This window comes from Gossypium hirsutum, chromosome A11 (assembly GCF_007990345.1).
Source record: "Gossypium hirsutum isolate 1008001.06 chromosome A11, Gossypium_hirsutum_v2.1, whole genome shotgun sequence".
In the NCBI taxonomy this organism is placed as follows: domain Eukaryota; kingdom Viridiplantae; phylum Streptophyta; class Magnoliopsida; order Malvales; family Malvaceae; genus Gossypium; species Gossypium hirsutum.
In genome coordinates, this window is record NC_053434.1 from 121,629,358 (window position 1) to 121,649,150 (window position 19,793).

General features: G+C 32.2%; 1 protein-coding gene across 1 annotated transcript; it reads right to left on the reverse strand.

Annotated features, from left to right (window-relative positions):
- Nucleotides 1-1,626: 1,626 nt before the first annotated feature.
- LOC107940508 (probable disease resistance protein At4g27220) lies at nt 1,627-3,867 on the reverse strand. Its single transcript, XM_016873941.2, has one exon. The coding sequence runs from the start codon at nt 3,865-3,867 to the stop codon at nt 1,627-1,629; it is 2,241 nt and encodes a 746-aa protein (XP_016729430.2).
- Nucleotides 3,868-19,793: the final 15,926 nt, after the last annotated feature.

Consider the following 19,793-nt stretch of genomic DNA (forward strand, 5'->3'; position numbering starts at 1 on the left):
GAGATAGATAAGCTGAAGGCTCAGTTGAATCAAGAGTTCGAGATGAAAGATCTAGGTGAGGCCAAGAAGATTCTCGGCATGGAGATAAGTAGAGATAGACAGAGAGGCAAGCTTTGTTTGAATCAGAAGCAATATCTGAAAAAGGTATTACAATGTTTTGGTGTAAATGAAAACACAAAACATGTAAGTACCCCACTTGCTTCTCATTTGAAACTTAGTGCTCAATTATCTCCGAAAATTGAAGAAGAAAGAGAATATATGGCAAAAGTCCCATATGCTAATGCAGTTGGGAGTTTGATGTATGCGATGGTGTGTACGAGGCCTGACATTTCACAAGCTGTTGGAGTTGTGAGCAGGTATATGCATGATCCTAGAAAAGGACATTGGCAAGCTGTGAAATGGATTCTACGGTATCTTTGAAAAACCGTAGATGATGGTTTAATTTTTGAACAGGATGAAGCACTTGGTCAGTTTATAGTTGGATATGTTGATTCTGACTTTGCTGGTGATTTAGATAAACGTCGTTCAACTACGGGGTATCTGTTTACTCTTGCGAAAGCCCCAGTGAGTTGGAAGTCTACCTTACAGTCTACAGTAGCTGTGTCTACTACAGATGCAGAATATATGGCAGTTACAGAAGCTGTTAAGGAGGCTATTTGGCTTAATGGATTGTTGAAAGACTTAGGAGTTGTTCAAAGTCACATAAGTTTATATTGTGACAGTCAGAGCGCTATTCATTTAGCGAAAAATCAAGTCTATCATTCAAGAACCAAGCATATCGACGTAAGATATCACTTTGTGCAGGAAGTCTTTGAAAAAGGAAAAATTCTACTTCAGAAGATTCCGATAGCAGATAATCCCGCAGATATGATGACCAAGGTGGTAACAACAATCAAGTTTAATCATTGTTTGAACTTGATTAACATCCTGAGAATTTGAGCACCATTAGGTGTATGGCGCTCGAGAGCGCATTTGGAGGCACTACAAAAGATAGCTTTATCGAATTTGGGAAGTTGAAGGAAGTATGTGAAGATGTGATTATCCTAATCAAATCTTCAAGGTGGAGATTGTTGAAAAGACAAATTAAAAGGGGTGTTGAAAAGTCAAAAAAATGGGAGGTGCAAGTGGCACCGAAAGAAAAAAATGGTAGGCAAGTTGTTTAAAGTTGAATGGGATAATTGCAATTTTGGTCCCTAATTTTTTGGGCCATTTGCAAGTTAGTCCCTGAACCTCAACTATAAATAGGCCTAACCATTTCTCATTTACACCATCCTAACCAATCTTTCCCTCTTAGTTTTCTCTCTTCTCCCATTTGAGAATTCTTAAGGAATTCTATTTGTTTGTAATATTTTGGAGATAGTAAAGTTATCATCTGGTGTTAGTGCCCGAGGACGTAGGTATAATTTACCGAACCTCGTTAAAACTTTTATGTTCTTTTTGTCCTATTTTTCTTTCAATATTTGAGGGTATAATAGTAGTATTTAATTGTGCTATTAAATTACGTTAGAAGGAATATTCTGACTAAGGAAAGACTTGGTATTTAAGAGATCCTTGTGATCCACCTCTCTTCCCTGGGAATTGAACTTTGTGTGATTTTTTAGTACAATAATTTACACGCTTCCGACCCTATTGGAACAACATCTGGATATGCAGATTCTTCAACTGTTGAAAATAATCCCCAACTTCTGATTCATGTAGCAAAAACTCCACACCTTTCGCTTCATCTATATATAAATTTTCAGCTTTCTTCAATAAAACTTTGACTCCATTATTAAGAGACCTAATTCTTGTCTGTAGGCTAAGCTTTAGGGTTTTGGAGTATCCACGAACCCAAACCCAATCCCAATCCCAGTCTGATGATTCGCTGATGAAAATAATGTATCTTTGCAACTTTTCAAAGGAGAAGCCTTTGGGAATAACCTTGGCATTAGGCAAATGAATTTCTAAAGTAGTTAAACATGACAAAGCATTTAACTCAGCAACACTACAGTTGCTTTCCTGACTGGAGTTTCCCTCTGCTCCCCATCCAACAAAACAGTGAGCCACATACAGTTCTTCTAATCTAGACAATTTGCAAAAAACACCAGGTGGGATTCTTTTGAGGTTGGAACAACTAGTTAAATCTAACCACTTTAGCTTAGTCAGTTGTCCTATTTCCTCCGGTAGCATTTCAATATCAGAACTATCAAAGCTAAGAATTTCCAGATTCTTGAGCTCTCCGATAAGGGTAATGTCTCCCAACACACAACCATAGAAGCATAATGTTCGAAGGTTTGGTAGCAAGGAAATTGATGAAGGCAAGGACAGTAAATTCATGTCAAACAAAGATAGCGCTTTGAGATTTTTCATTTCCTTAAAAAAGTTTGCTGGTATATTCATCAAAGGATCCTTGCTATACATATTGAAAAGTGTAAGTTTGGGGCATTTTAACTGATCAGGAAGCTTGTTGATACTAGGAAACAACAAAGATATTTTGTCACACTCTTTCATCGTTTCATCATCTGGCCAATAATTCAAAACATCTTCACATCTTAAGACAAACACGTGGTTGGCAGCAATTGACATGGCTACATCGCAAATAAGATCGTGCATATCAACGCGTAGATTGTTATAACTGTCAAGTAACAAACAAGAAGCTTTGAGATGACTCACCACTGTCAACAGTCTGTTTCGTGTTTCTTCAATTGTGCTGATACCAGGAAATAACCCTAACCCCATTGCACACATAAGCAAAGCCTCAAGATGAAGATTATGACCCAAAAGACTGCAAAGTAACAAAGTCTGTTTATGGTCCTCGCTTTGTAAACGATCGTAACTCCATTGTATAGTTGAATATACAGTTCCTGGTACTCCTTTGAAGTTGCTCGACGATGGCTTGCTTAGTTGTCGCAAAGCATCCTCCCATACATATGGAGGTTCATTTCTCAAAGACGTTGCAAGTGTTCTTATGGCGATTGGTAGACCACCACATTTTTTAGCTACCTCAGTTGCTATAGGTAACAAGTCAGAACTTTCAACACCGTCCCCTGCAATCTTCTTGAAGAACTCCCAAGCTTCTTCATGTTCTAAAACTCCGATTAGAAAAACCTGTTTAGCATCCATGTCCTTCTTCAAAACATTATGATCTCTGGATGTCAGCAGTATGGTGCATCTCTGATTCTCGTCTCCCAAAGAAATCCCTACTTCCATCAGGTCTAATTTTGCCCAAATGTCATCTAAAACAACAAGAATCTTCTTCTCTTTCTTCAACCTTTGGCACAACCGATTTGCTCTTCCACTCGTACTTTGCTCCTCAAATTTCAACCCCGACATATCTGCAATTTGATCTTGAATTTTCCGGACGTCAGGAGTTTGAGTCACAGCAGCCATAACCACCGAGTCGAATAACTTATCTGCTTTGACTTGTCTAATAACTTCTTCGACAAGCGTGGTCTTGCCGACACCGGGCATTCCATAGACCCCTATAATGTTGAGATTAGGATCTTTCACCGCCTCCATGATATCGTTAAACACCACTTTTCTTGAATTGAAGTCATCAAAATCTTTGGGAGGCACATCCACTACGGGCTGCGGGACATCCCGATATGATACTTTGACAAACCTGCCTTGCTGGAGGAGTTCATCAACGGCACCGGCACCTTCTTCTGCTTTTTTGCTAAGCTGATAGCGAGCATTGAAATCAGGGCACAAGCCGATGAAGCACTTGTTCTTTGCTTCGTCTTCAAGACCCTTCACTTCCTTCAACTCTGAACCGATCATTGTGTAGGCTTTCGCCAACCAAGTGTTGACTTCGGAGTATATATTCTCGTCGTTCTTTCGAGCAGCATCAACATCTAGCAGCACTCTGTCTCTTTCGTCTTTCAACATCTCGACTTTCTTCTCGAAATCCGAAAACAGTCTTCTATAGCTGAAATTACGTCTAATTTTTCGGAATACGTATCTCACAACTCCGGTAACAATGTTGCCAGCAGCGCCCGTAATAATTTCCCTTTTTTTTGAGAAAGGGGGGTCTTCTAAAGCAAAAAGCGAAAGGGAAGGAATAACAGAGGGGGAGCAGATTCAGGTAATAAGGAAACAACGAAACTGTTGTTAGAAACTCCAAGCTAATGCGGGGTAGAAGATGATGATGTTGTTCCAATAGGGTCAGAAGCGTGTAAATTATTGTACTAAAAAATCACACAAAATTCAATTCTCAGGGAAGAGAGGTGGATCACAAGGATCTTTTAAATACCAAATCTTTACTTAGTCAGAATATCTCTTTTATAGTAATTTAATAGTTTGCAAATGACCTAAAAAATTAGGGACCAAAATTGTAATTATCCCATTTAACTTTAAACAAATTGCCTACCACGTTTTTTTTTCTTTCGGTGCCACTTGCATCTCCCATTTTTAACTTTTCAACGCCCTTTTTAATTTGACTTTTCAACAGATGAGATATTGTATCACAAGAAATCAACTAAGTTACACATGAGAACAAGTGAAGTATTGGGAAAAAGAGGTAGCTAAGAAAGGAAGAGAGAGGAGAAAACAGATGTGGGCTCTGGATAGGCAGTGGAGGGATATGTAAATAACTGAGGTTTATATAACGACGATGAGAAAACTGCAAATATTTGACCACAGATCGATCGATGAATTTGGCTCGGGACAAGTGAACAAGTTACACATGACACTAATTAATAACTTAATATTTATGTTTATAAACAATTTCTTTTCGTATGTTTGTTCTAAATTTAAGTGCTGCTGTCACCTTCTTTCTGTCTTTTACTTTTTTGTTTTTCAAAAGAAATTAAAAGGAGTCGTCGATTGATTGGGGGCTTTGGCTTTTAAAAAGATTGAAGAACAGAGCATGAAATTAGGAGGAGAAAGAAAGAAGCAAAAGATGTAACAATCAATTTATCCAAAACCTACTTTGATACATTTAACAACATTGTTGAAGTGATCATAAATTTTCAAATCTTAGATATATCATTTTCCTAGTGTCTTCTCTAACATGCATAGAGAAGAAAAATAACATGCAATATAAGAATCCACGTCTATAAATGTAGGTAAAAGGTTTTCAGTGAGTTTCACAACTAATTTATATTTGTCCGAGTGACTTTTTCGAAGCTTTAAAATACCATTATAAGTTGCATTCAAGCAATTAATTATCAACGTAAAATTACAATAATTATTTTTTTAATACGTGAATGATTCCAACTTAATATAATTTTAAGAAAAATAAGTGTCTAATCAATAAATTCTTAAACTTGGTGTTCCCGTAGTTGTTGATATTATTGTTTGTCCTTCCTAGCAACTAAGCAACTATTATTGGTGCTCAAAAATATGTGGCACCAAATTATGAGCCTATATTTGCTCCATATTTTTGAATTATTTAAGTATAGTTAGGAAAATAAAATTATATTTACATAATAATTTATTTGATTTTTTTAATTTTATAAAATAAAATTGTTGAGTCATTTATCTATTTTATTTATTTATTTTAACTTTTAAACTAGCATTTTTTTATAATACTTGCGTCAACAATTAATTAAAATTTTTCAAAATTTTAAAAATTATAGAATATTATTATAATTTTTAATATTAAATAAATTTTATAAATTTTTCACTTTTTAAAAAAATTGATAATTTTTAAATTTTCAAAAAAAAATATTTTTTTAAAAATTTATTAATTTTTTTCATGATATATATGTAGATGCTATGTCAATAAAATTAATAAATATTACATACTCTATTTATTTTAAAAATATTTGATAAAAACATAAATTTAAATATTAAAATATATATAATATAAATAAAAAACTTAAATAATTTTTTTTAAATTAAAGGGCTAAATAAATTTAAAATCACAAAAAAGATCATGATGTATGACTATGAATTTGTGTGATACTTTAAAAGGGGAATAAAATAGTCATTTTAACTACCACAATTCACTCATTCAATTTTATAAAAATTATCATTTTAACTCTTTATTTAATTTTTCACCTCTTTTAACATTTGAATTTGTATTTTTTGTCAAATCATCCCAAAATAGATGAGGTGATCAAAATGAAAATGATCTAAAAATTAGGTAACCATAAATAAAAATATAAACATGATTTGACATATACAATCAATCGCCGTTAAAGATTTAATACTTGAATGAACTATTAAAATCTAATAGTTATAAGATTTTAAAAAATTCACTTCTATTATTTTATCGAGTTGGTATTGTTATTTTTTAATAAAAATTTTATAACTTATTTATGATTCTTTAAATAATTTTAAAATTTTAAAAGGGTTTAATTGGTTCTGTTTAATTTGTTAGTAAGTCCCTTTTTTATTATTAGTTTCAAAAAATTTTAATTTACTTCTAATAAAAAAATAAGAATAAAATTGAATCGTGATCCGCTGTCGAACTTATTCCAATTCAATGAGCATTCTCAATATTATGCCTTGAAGAGGACTCGAACCTCCACGCTCTTTATCACGAGATTTTGAGTCTCGTGTGTCTACCATTTCACGACCAATGTATCTTGAAAGTGAATCGTATTCCATGAATATGATATCTATCTAGTGTGATGTATGGAATATTTGACAAAGGTGGAGTGTTGGAGTATTTCTATTGACCGGTCATGTCATATAGGCCCGAGTCGGACATCCAATTGCTTCGATTTGAAGTATCCGGAGGATGTCTATATTAAGATTATATTAAATATATATAGATTATATTAAAAAGATGGACAATCAAACCTATTTATTTCTCGATTCAATAGAAGAAAAAAGAAAAGAGGTGAATAGGGTCCCAAATAACGAGAGATATGTAAAAAGAAGGCCCGATTACGCCCATTCCTAATCTTAAATGGAATGTAACGACGTAGGGATCCATATGTAAACATAGTATCTATTTAGATACGCTCGAATGACCCCTTCTCATAATGAGAATGTATATAGCCCTATTCCGGTCTGGTCCGGTATGGAATGAACTTATAATTATGGAATCGACTCGATCATCAGATTATAGATTATAAGTTCATAACCCCAGCCCATTCCCATTTTGGGCGGAACAGATCTACTAATTCTTTGATTCCAGTTAATAAAGAGGGACCTTGAACTAAGAAATAGATTCTAGAAGCTAATTAGAAGCTAAACTAAAAAAGGGTATCCTGAGCAATTGCAATAATCGGGTTCACTACATATATTATTATACTGTTTTGCTCAAGAAATAAATTACTCAGGACTAAAATGTAATACAAGGTATACAGCTGTTATCAACTAAGATTAAGATTAATGTGATAATTTGAATTGCCTTAAATTTGAGTCCCACAAATAATTGTACCACGAAACACCAGAACAACAAATAATTGAATTGCCTTCAATTTGAATCCCTCTAATAATTGTACCACAAAACACCATACCATAAATTTTATTTTTTTCCTTTTTTGTATAAACCAACTCTTACAATCAAAACTCGTGACATTGACTGAACACGTCTTGTCATGTGTCAATAATGAAGTTCTAAAGAGTTCTAATATTCTAAAAAAAAAATTAAAAATTAAGAAAAAATTTACTTACACCGATATAAAATAAAAGTGATTTTACACTTATTTGTAATTTTTTATATTGATAATATTTTAACAACTCAACCATTGAATTTATCAAGATATTTATACTTATCATGAATGTAGATTTTTGAATTGATTCAATATCTCTATTATGTCAATCTAAAATATAATGTATATTAATATATTTTTAACAGTTAAAAGTTTTTACATAAATAAATAGTTAAATATTTTTAATTTACGTTAAACTTGACATGCATGATAATAAAGCATGAAATAAGATGTTGAATTCTTAAAATATTAATCGTATAAAATATTACAGAAATGTGTAAAATCACTTTAGTTTTATACTAATGTAAGTGAATCCTTCACTAAAAATTAACTTCATCTTTTAAATAACTTTTTTATTTGACATATTCCTATTAAAAAAAATCTTGTGTTTGGCCCTTGGGATTGAAAAAAATTAGCAAAGTATGATGACGTCACGAACTAACTAAAATACGACAAAGGCAAGCACACCTATCGAATGATAGTATAGCTATGGTAAGTCGAGAATATCGTATCCACGAGGACTAAAAGTACTAGTAGTTACTATCTTTTTATTATCTAGCCGAATAAATCGAATGGATTTATTTTAATACAATCTTAACTAACCTAATTATTAAGACGAGACAGAGAATAAAGTAGGAAAATATTTGAAGAAAACCGATGAGAAAGACAATACCCAAGAAAAAATCCACCTAGACTTTACTTATTATTCTAAATCTGAATTAAACGATTTATTCACTTGTCTTGATCCGTAGAAATCCTTAACTTATGTTAATATTTCTTTAGGTTAGATTAATTGAAATCTCTTTCTAATTAAAACCCTATTGTCGCATTAACTCGATCTATGGATTCCCCTATTAGATTTGAGTCTAATTCGGTAGATTTATGTCGTCCTATTTCTAGGATTGAATGCAACTCCACTCAATTATGCCAGATCTACTCTTAAACAGGAACTTTTGCTCCATTGAATAAGCACATCAATCATGAATTAATATCCTAAAAACATTAAAACATGAAAAAGAACACATAATTGAGATCAATAACAAATATTTATCAAGTAATTCAGAAAAATCAAATAATAAGATCCGTCTGAGGTTTCATCCTCCCTAGGTATCTAGGGAATTTAATTCATGCTTTTTGGGGAAAACATCTCAAAATTAGGAAAACAACAAAATATAAAGAAACCCAAAAACTTCGAGAGAAATTGAATGGAGATCTTCAGTTTCGAAAGGAGATCATGCTTCTGAGTTGAATCCGTTAGCGTTCTTCGAGTCTTTTCTTCGTTCAGCTCTGTCTCCCCCTTTTAAGTCTTCTTCTAGTGTGCATTTATAGACTTTAGAATGCTCAGAACCCTAAAAATTGGCTTTTTTCGCGTATTTGGGAAATAGGGAGCAATATCGGCACAGGCTGCCACATGGGCCTGTGGTTAGCCCGTGTGGCTCACACGGGCGTGTGCTCAGCCCGTGCGGTAATGGTCTTGGCCGTGTGGATCCTTAAATCAACCCGTTTTGTCCCTTTTTGGCCTATTTTCCACTCATTTTGTTCCCTTATGCTCACCTAAATATAGAAACATGAAATTAAAGGATTAGGAGCATCAAATTCACTAAATTAAATAAAAAAATCATCCAAAAATACATCAAGAATGGGATTAAAACATGTTACTTTTATGGTTTATCAGAGTACACTGGTAGATAAAATGTTTTTAGGGTAAACTACAAGAAGTCATCCAATTATTCAGTTCATTTTATTTTAGTCATTCAATTCTTTTTATCACTAAACTTTTCGACATTAAATATTTTAGTTACTCTTCCATTAACATGACAAAAGTAAAAAATAATGAGTATACAATAAATTGGACAGTGAATAACCAAATGAAAATAATTCATAACCATAGTACCTAAAATATATTTTTTAAAAAATTTTGATAACTAAAATGGAAACTTATTAAAATTCACTACTCAAAATTTATTAAAAGCAATGTGGGACACAAAAAAATTTATTAAAAGCAATGTGGGACACAAAAAATTAAGGGGCTGTTTAGAAGTAAATGTGCCAGACAGGGGCCCCAATATAAACAATTGGATTGCCTTGTATTTTTGCAGCGAACAAGAGAAATTTTATAAAGCATAGTTTCTTGAGATGGATTAATTTTTTAATTCAAATAAAATAGGAAAAACCTAGGTTATCACATGTTTTTCACAATAATAAATAGGAAAATAAAATTGATTTTAAAATGAAATAAAATTAATTAAATTGAAAAGATAAATTGGTTTTTCATGTAAAGACCTAAGTTTTTATAGGTATTTTCCTATTTTCTGATTTTACTAAAAAAAACTAGAAGAGAGTTAGAAAGATAAAATGGGTGATTAAAATAAAAAATATTAAAGTTGGGTGATGAAAATGAGTGTAGAGTAACATTGAATTAATGACGGATGATCAAAATGAAAACAGTTCATAATGACAATGCCTAAATTTTCTTTTTTTAAAAATTTTAATGACTAAAACGAATACTTAATAAATTTGGGTGACTAATTATGAATTTATCCAAAATTTGATAAAAGCATTGTAAGCCACAAACAATTAACGCGGTGTTTAGAAATCATTGTGCCATAGGCGAGCGTAACTTCCCTTTTGGAAGTTCTAAACATTGAAAAACAGAGGCCTTGTAAATAACTTCTTGTTTCCGTTTATGTTTTAGGCTTTCATGAATTTTTCGTCCATGGAAGAAACGTTTTTCCACTAAAAAAATTTAATACGGTTTTGTCTGTTTTTTTGGCATGATTATGTTTACTTTGGGTTTTTGATTAGTTTTTTTTTTGGTTTTCCAAGTGACTAAGAGAAAAAAAGTTAAAAGTCGTGGTTCGGTGACTTGTTGAGTGGTTATGATGGCGGTTCTCGTGACACTATCTATAGAGGGTGGGGAAGTTGACGAGTGGCATATTAGTTCGAGCGAGGGGGAGGAAATTGGGTGAGGGAAAGTTGATGATCTTGCTGGAGTCAAGTCCCTCATTATTCATTTGACATGGGAGATGTGGGGTACCAAGAGAGTTCTATATGTATCAATGTGAAAATGTCGGTTTGCACGAGGGGCAACTCAAACAGCGGCGGGATGTACATGGATCTTTTCTTTAACAATATGATTGTCAACAAAGTGGGCTTGAGCGTTATATTCTTGTAGAAGACGAACGACGAAAAGTGTCCACAGAGATAACGTGGTGGATGGATTAGGCCTAAGGGCAATGGTGGTGGGAGATGGAGGATTGGAATGGATCTCACCGATCAGAGTGTTTACCATTGGCTTGCTTTCTGTTGATTGCTTCTGCCACTGTCTACAACTAGCAACGAATGTGGGCAGAGGTGAATTTAAGAGTTGTTCAGTTTCTTGGTATTCTAGTTTTTAGGCGCGAAAAGCTCGAGTGCGACTAAAATCTATATTTTTCTTTTGATGTTTTCTTTTTAAAATCTAGATATTATATTTTTTAATTAATTTTTTATTCCCATTTATAAAACGTTGCTGTCTTGATAAAGATGTCCCTTCTTTGTTTAAAAAAAAAATTATTGCACCACAATGCCCCTGCTCACAATTGGATTGCCTTATATTTTTGCAGCGAACAAGAGCAAGGGAAATTTTTTAAAGATTTGTTTCATAATAAGGATTATACCTTTTAATTCAAATGATTGATATGGCACTCACTGACTAAACCCTAGATTGGACTCTATTTTTAAAATGTATAAATAATTTAAATGTCAATTCTAAAAAACGAAGGAAAAACTCAGATTTTTACAAGTTTTTTCCAATAATAATGCAAAAATAATATTAGTTTAACTTCTAACGGGAAAAAATAAAAAATAAAAAATGGAAAGGTAAAATGCTTTTTCCATTTATAAAAATAAAAATTTTACTGGTTTTTCCATTTTACTAAAAAAATTAAAATTAATTTTTAAAAAATAAATGAAATTGAAAAGATGAACAAGTGATTAAAATGAAAAATTACTAAAATTAGATGACTAAAATAAGTTTAAAATAATATTGAATTATTGACATATGACTAAAATAAAAATAAATCTAAAGACGGTGCTTAAAATACAATTTTTTTTAAATATCTTATATTAACTTGATGATCGGATTATTTATCGTCTCAAATGTGACATAAATTTAAATCGTATTAATTGCGTTATTATTAAAAAAAATTTACCATTCTTTTATAATCCACCAAATTTTTATTTTCGAAAATAGAAAGCTTAAAAAAATAAATCACTGTAACACCCCCACGCCCGAAACCGTCACCGGAGTCAAGCTTGAGGTGTTACTAAACTTATCTTACCTTTTAAACAACTCTAAACCACTTATTTTAATTTTTGGAATAAACTATTTTTCTGCGTCATGGTTGCTTAAAAATTCATTTCTCGAGTTTCAAAACTCAAAATTAAGATCCGTAAATTTTTCCTGAAACTAGACTCATATATCTATCTACTAATTTTTTTTCTAGAATTTTTGACTTGGCCAATTAGTACAGTTTATTAGTTAAAGTTTCCCCTGTTTCAAAACTCAACTACACTGACCTCTTCTTACTACGAGCCATGTTTCTTCCTGTAAAAAAATTCATATGATTAAGCCGTTTGTTTCTCTCAAAACTAGATTCAACAAGGATTCTAACCATATAAATTACACCTTCTAATTAGTTTTGTACAATTTATGGTGAATTTCCAAATTTGAAACAGGGGATCCAGAAATCGCTCTGACCCTGTTTCACTAAAACTCAGATATCTCATAAAATATAATACCTTTACCTGTTTTGCTTATTCCATAAGAAAATATACATAATAAGCTTTAATTTCATATATTATTCATCTTCAAACTATGTTTCTGCAATTTTTAGTGATTTTTGAAAGTTACGTCATTTCTGTTACTTGAATCTGTTTTTAGGTTACTTTCACATTTTTCATAATTTTCATGTGATAATCATCAATCAATCATACATATTAATAAATATGTATATCATCGGCTATTTTATTAGCTAATCACTAGCAAGTATTTACACATCATTCATTGTTCATATTATACCAAAAGTAGCTAAGTTTCTATACATGCCATACCCAAAACAAAACGTCTAGTTATACCGAGTTATTTCTTTGATAGTGTGATCGGCCTCCGACGTTTCCTTCGATCCCCGAGTGACTAGATAAGTACTATAAGAAGAAGAAAATAAAGAGATTAAGCACTAGGCTTAGTAAGCTTACAAGCAAATAAATCACAACATTCAACATAATGGATAATTATGCATAATATCATCTAACATCATAAATTTCTTTACTTCTCAATTTGTATCTTCTTCTTTATTCCCTTACCTTCTTTCTTACCTGACCTTTCCTTTTTCATAATTATAATCTACTTTTCCTTTGCTGTTAATTCACTGTAATTTAACTCGTATCCTGACCCGTTGAACCACTCGGAATACTAAGGATACTAGGGTCGTTCCTGTCTATCAATATCCTGCCAATGCCATGTCTTTGACATGGACTTACATGAATTATTCCTGTCTCCAATGCCATATATAATATGGACTTACATGGCTCAATCCTGTCTCCAAAGCCATATTTCTAATATGGACTTACATGGCTCATTTCTGTTCTGTCCTGTCAACTCTAATATCCTAACATTCCTAGGGTTCAACCGGGGCTTTCTAACACTTTTCCTCTGTCACTCCACCTTAAATTCAACTTTACATATTTTCATAACATAAGTATATAAATGCTGGAAATTGACAATAATAATGTAAAATAAAAGAATATTGCATTTATTTACTGTAACTTACCTTGATACAAAATGTGACTAAACTTTACAATTTAGTCCTTTACTTTTTCTTTTCCCCGATCTACTCCCGACTTTCGTTCTTCTTGATCTATAATAGCAAATTTAACTTATTTAATATTCACATTTATTAAAACAGTCCTTGACCCAAACTTTTGCAAAATTATATTTTTACCCCTAAACTTTCACATATTTGCACTTTTGCCCCAAGGCTCGTAAATTAAACTTCATCCTATTTTCTTATGTTTTATGACATGCTGATCATTTTTCCCTTCTATGGCAATATCAAAATCACACTCTAACATATACTTATGACTATTGGTATTTTTTTCCAATTTAAGCCCTTTTACTCGTTTTCACTTAAAACCGAGTAGCATAAGTTGTTTAACATAATTTAAAACCTCATATTCTATCATAAGACACCAAAATACACAAATTTCAGCCATGGGTATTTTTCCAAATATGAACCCTAGGCTGAATTATTGCTAGAATAAGCTTAATCAAGTTACCGGGACTCCAAAAACGTAAAGATCATTAAAAACGGGGCTTGGAATCACTTACTATGAAGCTTGAAAGTTGAAGAAACCCCAGCTATGGAGGAGAGCAAAAATCGGCAGAAACTAATTGAGAAGATGACCATTTTTGTGTTATTTTTCCCTATTTAATTCATTTAATATCCAAATGACCAAATTACCCCTCCTTACTAAACTTTCAAAAATTCTTTCCATGTCCTAATTTTTGTCCATGAACTTAAAATTGGTCAAATTGTTATTTAAACCCTCCTAATTAATATTCCAAAGTAATTTCATACTAAAAACTTCTAGAATGCAAGTTTTGCAAATTATTCAATTTAGTCCCTAACCTCAACTTAAGCACTTTATGCATGGAATTTCATCACGAAATTTTCACACAATCATGCAGTCATACCATGAACCTTAAAATAATAATAAAATAAATTTTTCTACCTCGGATTTTTGGTTTCGCAACCACTATTCCGTTTAGGCCCTATTTTGGGATGTTACAATCACCAACTATATAATTTACTCAAAATTTAATAAAAGCAACGTGAGGTCACAATCATTGAGTTAATGCGGTATTCAGAAATCATTGTACCCGACATTGCCTCCCCAAACAATTGAACGTCTTATATTTTTACGACCAAGAAACTTTTTTATTTTCAAGTTTCGTTTCATGGGATAGGTTAATTTCTTTTTAAATTCAAATAAAATTAATATGTCAATCATATAGTAAAACCATTCATCGGATTCTCTTTTTTTTAAAAAAATTGTTCTTATAATTAATTAAAAGTTAATTCTAAAAAATAAAAGGAAAACCCAAGTTTTTACATGTTTTCCTATAAAAATGAAAAATAATATGAATTTTGAAAATGAAAAAAATTGAAAAGATAAAAGGGTAAACTACAAAAATAGTCATTTTTTACACTCTTTTCTGCTTTTGAGATTTTCCATCAACGCTTCTGGCCGTGTGTGGTAAGGTTATGGTTTTAAGTTTCGAATTTAGTTATAGAGATTGTCATGTTTTGGGTTATGATTTTTGTTCATTGTGTGACTAAAGTTTTGACCATGTGAAACTCTTTAGGTGAAGATTTGGTAGTGATTAACCTTCCGACAAACTGAGAAATTCATTTTGGTTGCTGTTTCATTCAATGGTAAGTGATTGATGTGTTGTTAGGCTGAATCTTGGTTTAGGAATATTTAGTTTGTGTTTACGACCGAGTTAGAGACTTGAAATTTTAGAATATTGCTATCAAATCCTATGTTCTAAGGTGTTGGTTTAGGCACTGGGATTCTTACCGTTGGATTTACATCGAAAACTGACCAAGTGTGTAACGAAAAACTCAAAAAACAGCGAACGACGCATTGCCAAAAAAAAATTGTCGACATCACACGGTCGTGTGCCAGACCATATGGAGCACACAATCTGGGCTATTTGGGCCATGTGGGCCACATGGAAGTGTGTTAGGCGGTGTGGGCCCATTTTTTAAACCATTTTTTGAAATTTTACCTAGGGTTTGTATTGTATAAATAAGACTGTAAAACATGGGATATGATATTCTGCTTTTGTTAAATGCGATTTCTGGAAGCATGATATGTATAGCACGTATGTCATATGTAATAGCATGATGTGATTTCTGCCAAAGCAATTTAAAATCTTATGTGAATAGCATGTATTCCATACACACATTCGATATCTGATTAGTATTGCATGTGCATTGGGGTGGGAATATGAATTGACGGAGGAAGTGTTTGCAATTTAATAATCTACCTTATTTGATGGTTTAAACCACATATATCTATTCTGGTGGCTTGACCATATATTTGTTCTGCCAGCTTGATTACATTTTTTTGAGAAGTGTCATACGCTCACTTAATGGTGTATGGGGTTAGATGGGTACTTGATACCCTATATGGTGTGTATGGATAGACGGAGATGATGTGTAGCGGATGAGGGTAGGATCTGAATATGCATCTGAATATGTATCTGATTATGAAAATACATCTAATTCTATGTCTGATCATACATCTAAAAACGTACTAAGGCATACGATTTTTCTGATGTGTTGAATACACTTCAAGGGTTGTACATAAATGATGACCAGCATGAGTCGGGGGAGGAGGAAATAGACCTTAACCAACAACCACACCGCTGACGAAGGTTGCCACAACGGTACACTCCCCGAGACAATAAAACTCCCGATTCCCACCAGTTTTGATAATTATAAATTTTATATGTAATATCATATTTGTACCACTACAATTTTTTATTTGTTGAATAAGTTTATACTTCCACATTCGTTTAGCTTATTATTAGAAAATTTAATTTTTATCATTAAAAAAATGTCATGCTATATGTGAAGATTTTTATCATTTTTGAAGGTGGAAGTACAAATTTTTTCTTTTATTATAAACAGACAAATTAATAAAATATGATAAATATATTTTGTATAAAATTTACTTATTTTATTGAAATAATATATTAACTACAATTTATTTTTTATTTCACTTAAATATAAATTAAATTTACGAAATTTTGAAACAAGAGGATGTTATAAGGAACTTATTTAGTAAAAAGTTTATTTCATAATTTATGGTTGTTATTATAGATAAAAAGTTATTATAGAGGATAAAAATACAATATATAAAAATCGATTGCACAACAAAATTAATTTTTATAATGAAATGTTGCTAGTGGGAGAAAATTAACTGAATAAATAGACTTCATAGCTCATAAGTCATGACTAGCATACCATATATACATCTATATTGATGTGAGAGAGACAAGAAGAACCATAGCCACTTAAATAGAAAAATGAATGTATAAATGATGATTCATTATAAAAAGAAAATTAACTTTGTCGCGGAAAAATGTAACAATTATTGCTTCTTTATTTGAAAAAGTTGAAATAAAGGTAATTATGTTTGAGCAATCAACTACCTTGATTTCTACCAATGATGGACATTCAAAAGCTCTACTTCTCAAATAAAAACTTGTCATAGATGAATAAGATTTCATTGTAATGGATAATAGATGAGGGAATATGATAAGTATTTTATTATCATATGTTATTGCTTCCTCGGCTATTGTAATTGAAGTTTCTTTTTTGATGACTTCTTCTATATTATTATATCTCTTGATTTCCATTTATCGAGATTGTCCTAGACGGAAGGCCATAGAGAGATTAAAAACGTATCTCAAATTGTTGGAATCACAAACTTCCAAAATTCAACCATTCTTGAGGATTTCTCCTCTATATGTCCGTTAGCTTCGAAAACTTTGAGAACTTCTAATGCTTTAAGCAACAATGTCCAATGTAACATATGTAACAAGAGCCCTACAAAGCTGTAGTGAAAATAAACTATGCAAATAATAATTCAACAATATAATTTTCACGGCAAACTTTAATGAATTTATGAAGATCCTTCAAATGGAGTTCAATCGAGGGAAGTATATTATAGCTTTGTTTTTGAATGCTTCTTTGATCGTCTTCTCCATTGATAATATCTCTTGCATGCATTCACATTCACTTATTTCTAAGCATTTGAACTGCTGTAGATATTCAGCCATGGAGTCGGACAGAACGTGCTTTATGTTGGCACAACCCTCAATGATCAAGCTCGTTAAATTTTGAGTTGAACAAAATGCTTGGGGAAGCCATATTCTTTGAATGCTAACTGAGGATTGTTTCAACTTCTCCAACTTAGGAAACAATGTCTGCAAACATGTCCTGGTTTACTCATCAATTACAATCTTATTAATACGGTGAAAGGGCAGCCTTACTGTATAAACATATATATTGAAAATTATCTATATATGTGTGTGAGTATTAATTGTCATTCTAAATAGACAAAAGCTATTGAATAAGAATTTTTGTAAAAAAAAAAAAAAAAGGCAAGCATAGCATAATACTCCTTCTGTACTATTCATCTTAGATTTTTCTGCCTGATTATAATATTTTCTTATATGTTATATCAAAATCTCATATTTTATTAATATTTTTTAAAATTTAAAATTATTCAACATCAATATTAAAAAATACATTAAAAACCCTTTTCTTGAAAAGGGTCGTTTGTGTGTAGATATGGAAATCGAGCCTTTGTTTTCAGAGTTTGACAGACCATGGAGCGTCAAAGACTCTAGTTGAAGAAATTCAATTTTCTGAAGAACATCATTATCATTAATAATGTATTGGACTATTGCACCATTTTGGATATGCAAATTCTTCAACCGTTGAAAATAGTCCCCAGCTTCTGATTCATGTAACAGAATCTCCACACCTTTCACTTCATCTATATATAAAATTTCAGCTTTCTTCAATAAAACTTTGACTCCATTTTGGATATGCTTGTTTGCAGATTGAGCTTTAGTGTTGTGGAGTATTCACGAACCCAAGGCCAACCCCACTCCCAATTCGAAGCTTCTCCTATGAAAATAATGTATCTTCGCAACTTTTCAAAGGAGAAGTCTTTGGGAATAATATTGGCATTAGGGGTATGAATATCTAAAGAAGTTAAACATGACAAAGCTTTCAATTCAGCAAGACTAGAATTGCTTTGCTCACTGGAGTGTCCATCTGCTCCCCATTCACTGGAGTTAACATTACGTGAGTTTGGAACAATCACGTAAATCTAACCACTTTAGCTTAGTCGGTTGTCCTATTTCCTTGGGTAGCATTTCAATATCAGAACTCTCAAGGCTGAGAATTTCCAGATTCCTGAGCTCTCCAATAAGGGCTTTATCTCCCAATACACATTTAACCAAGCATAATGTTCGAAGGTTTGCTAACAAGGAAATTGATGAAGGTAAAGACGGAAAATCTTTTAAAAAGTTTGTTGGTATTTTCATCAAAGGATCCTTGCTACCCATACCAAAAAAGGTAAGTTTGGGGCATTTCAATTGATCAGGAAGCTTGTTGATACTGGTATTCAACAAATTTTTTTTGTAACACTCTTTCATCATTTCATCATCTGGCCAATCACTCAAAACATCATTGTGTCTTAAAACAAACACATGGCTGCCTTTAGAAGCAATCCACATGGCCACATCGAAAATAAGATCATGCATATCAAGGCGTTGATTGGTATAACTATAAAGAAACGAACAAGAAGCTTTGAGATGACTCAACACTGTCAATAGTCTATTCTGTGTTTCTTCAACAGTGTTGACACCATGAAATAACCCCAACCCCATTGCATACAGAAGCAACTCTTCAAATAAAGCATTATGACCCATCGTAAACGATCATAACTCACCTTTATAGCTGAATATGCATTTGCTGCTACTCCTCCGAAGTTGCGTGACAATGGCCTGTTTAGTTGCCCAAAGCATCCTCCCATACAAATGGAGGTTCATTTCTCAAAGAGGTTGCAAGTGTCCTAATGGCAATTGGTAGACCACCAAATCTTTTAGCTACCTCAGCTGCTATAGGTGACAAGGCAGAGCTTTCAACACCGTCCCCTACCATCTTCTTAAAGAAATCTCATGCTTCTTCATGTCCTAAGCACCGATTGGAAATTTCTTTTGAGCATCCATAAACTCCCATATACAATGCTTACTTCTATTTATAATTTATTCCAATCCTTAAATCCAAAGGAAAATACCTTTAACTATCCCAATCCTTAAATCCAAAAAAAAATAATCTTTAAGTAAACTTAATTTCATATATATTTTTTAATTGTTATGATAACAACAATGCGAATTAAACTATAAAATATAATTGAAAAAAAAATCTTTCTGCTGTTGTAGCTTGGCAAAACTAGTCTCACCTATCATTTTTTTTTTCTCATCCTAAAATATTATTTTAAAAGTTTCCATTTATTCGGTGTTATTTAAATTTTACTAGATGATTAAATCGAGAATCGGTTGAGAAATAGATC

Excerpts from the sequence above, each read along its gene's own strand:
- LOC107940508 (XM_016873941.2), bottom strand. The coding sequence starts at position 3,867 with ATGTTGAAAGACGAAAGAGACAGAGTGCTGCTAGATGTTGATGCTGCT.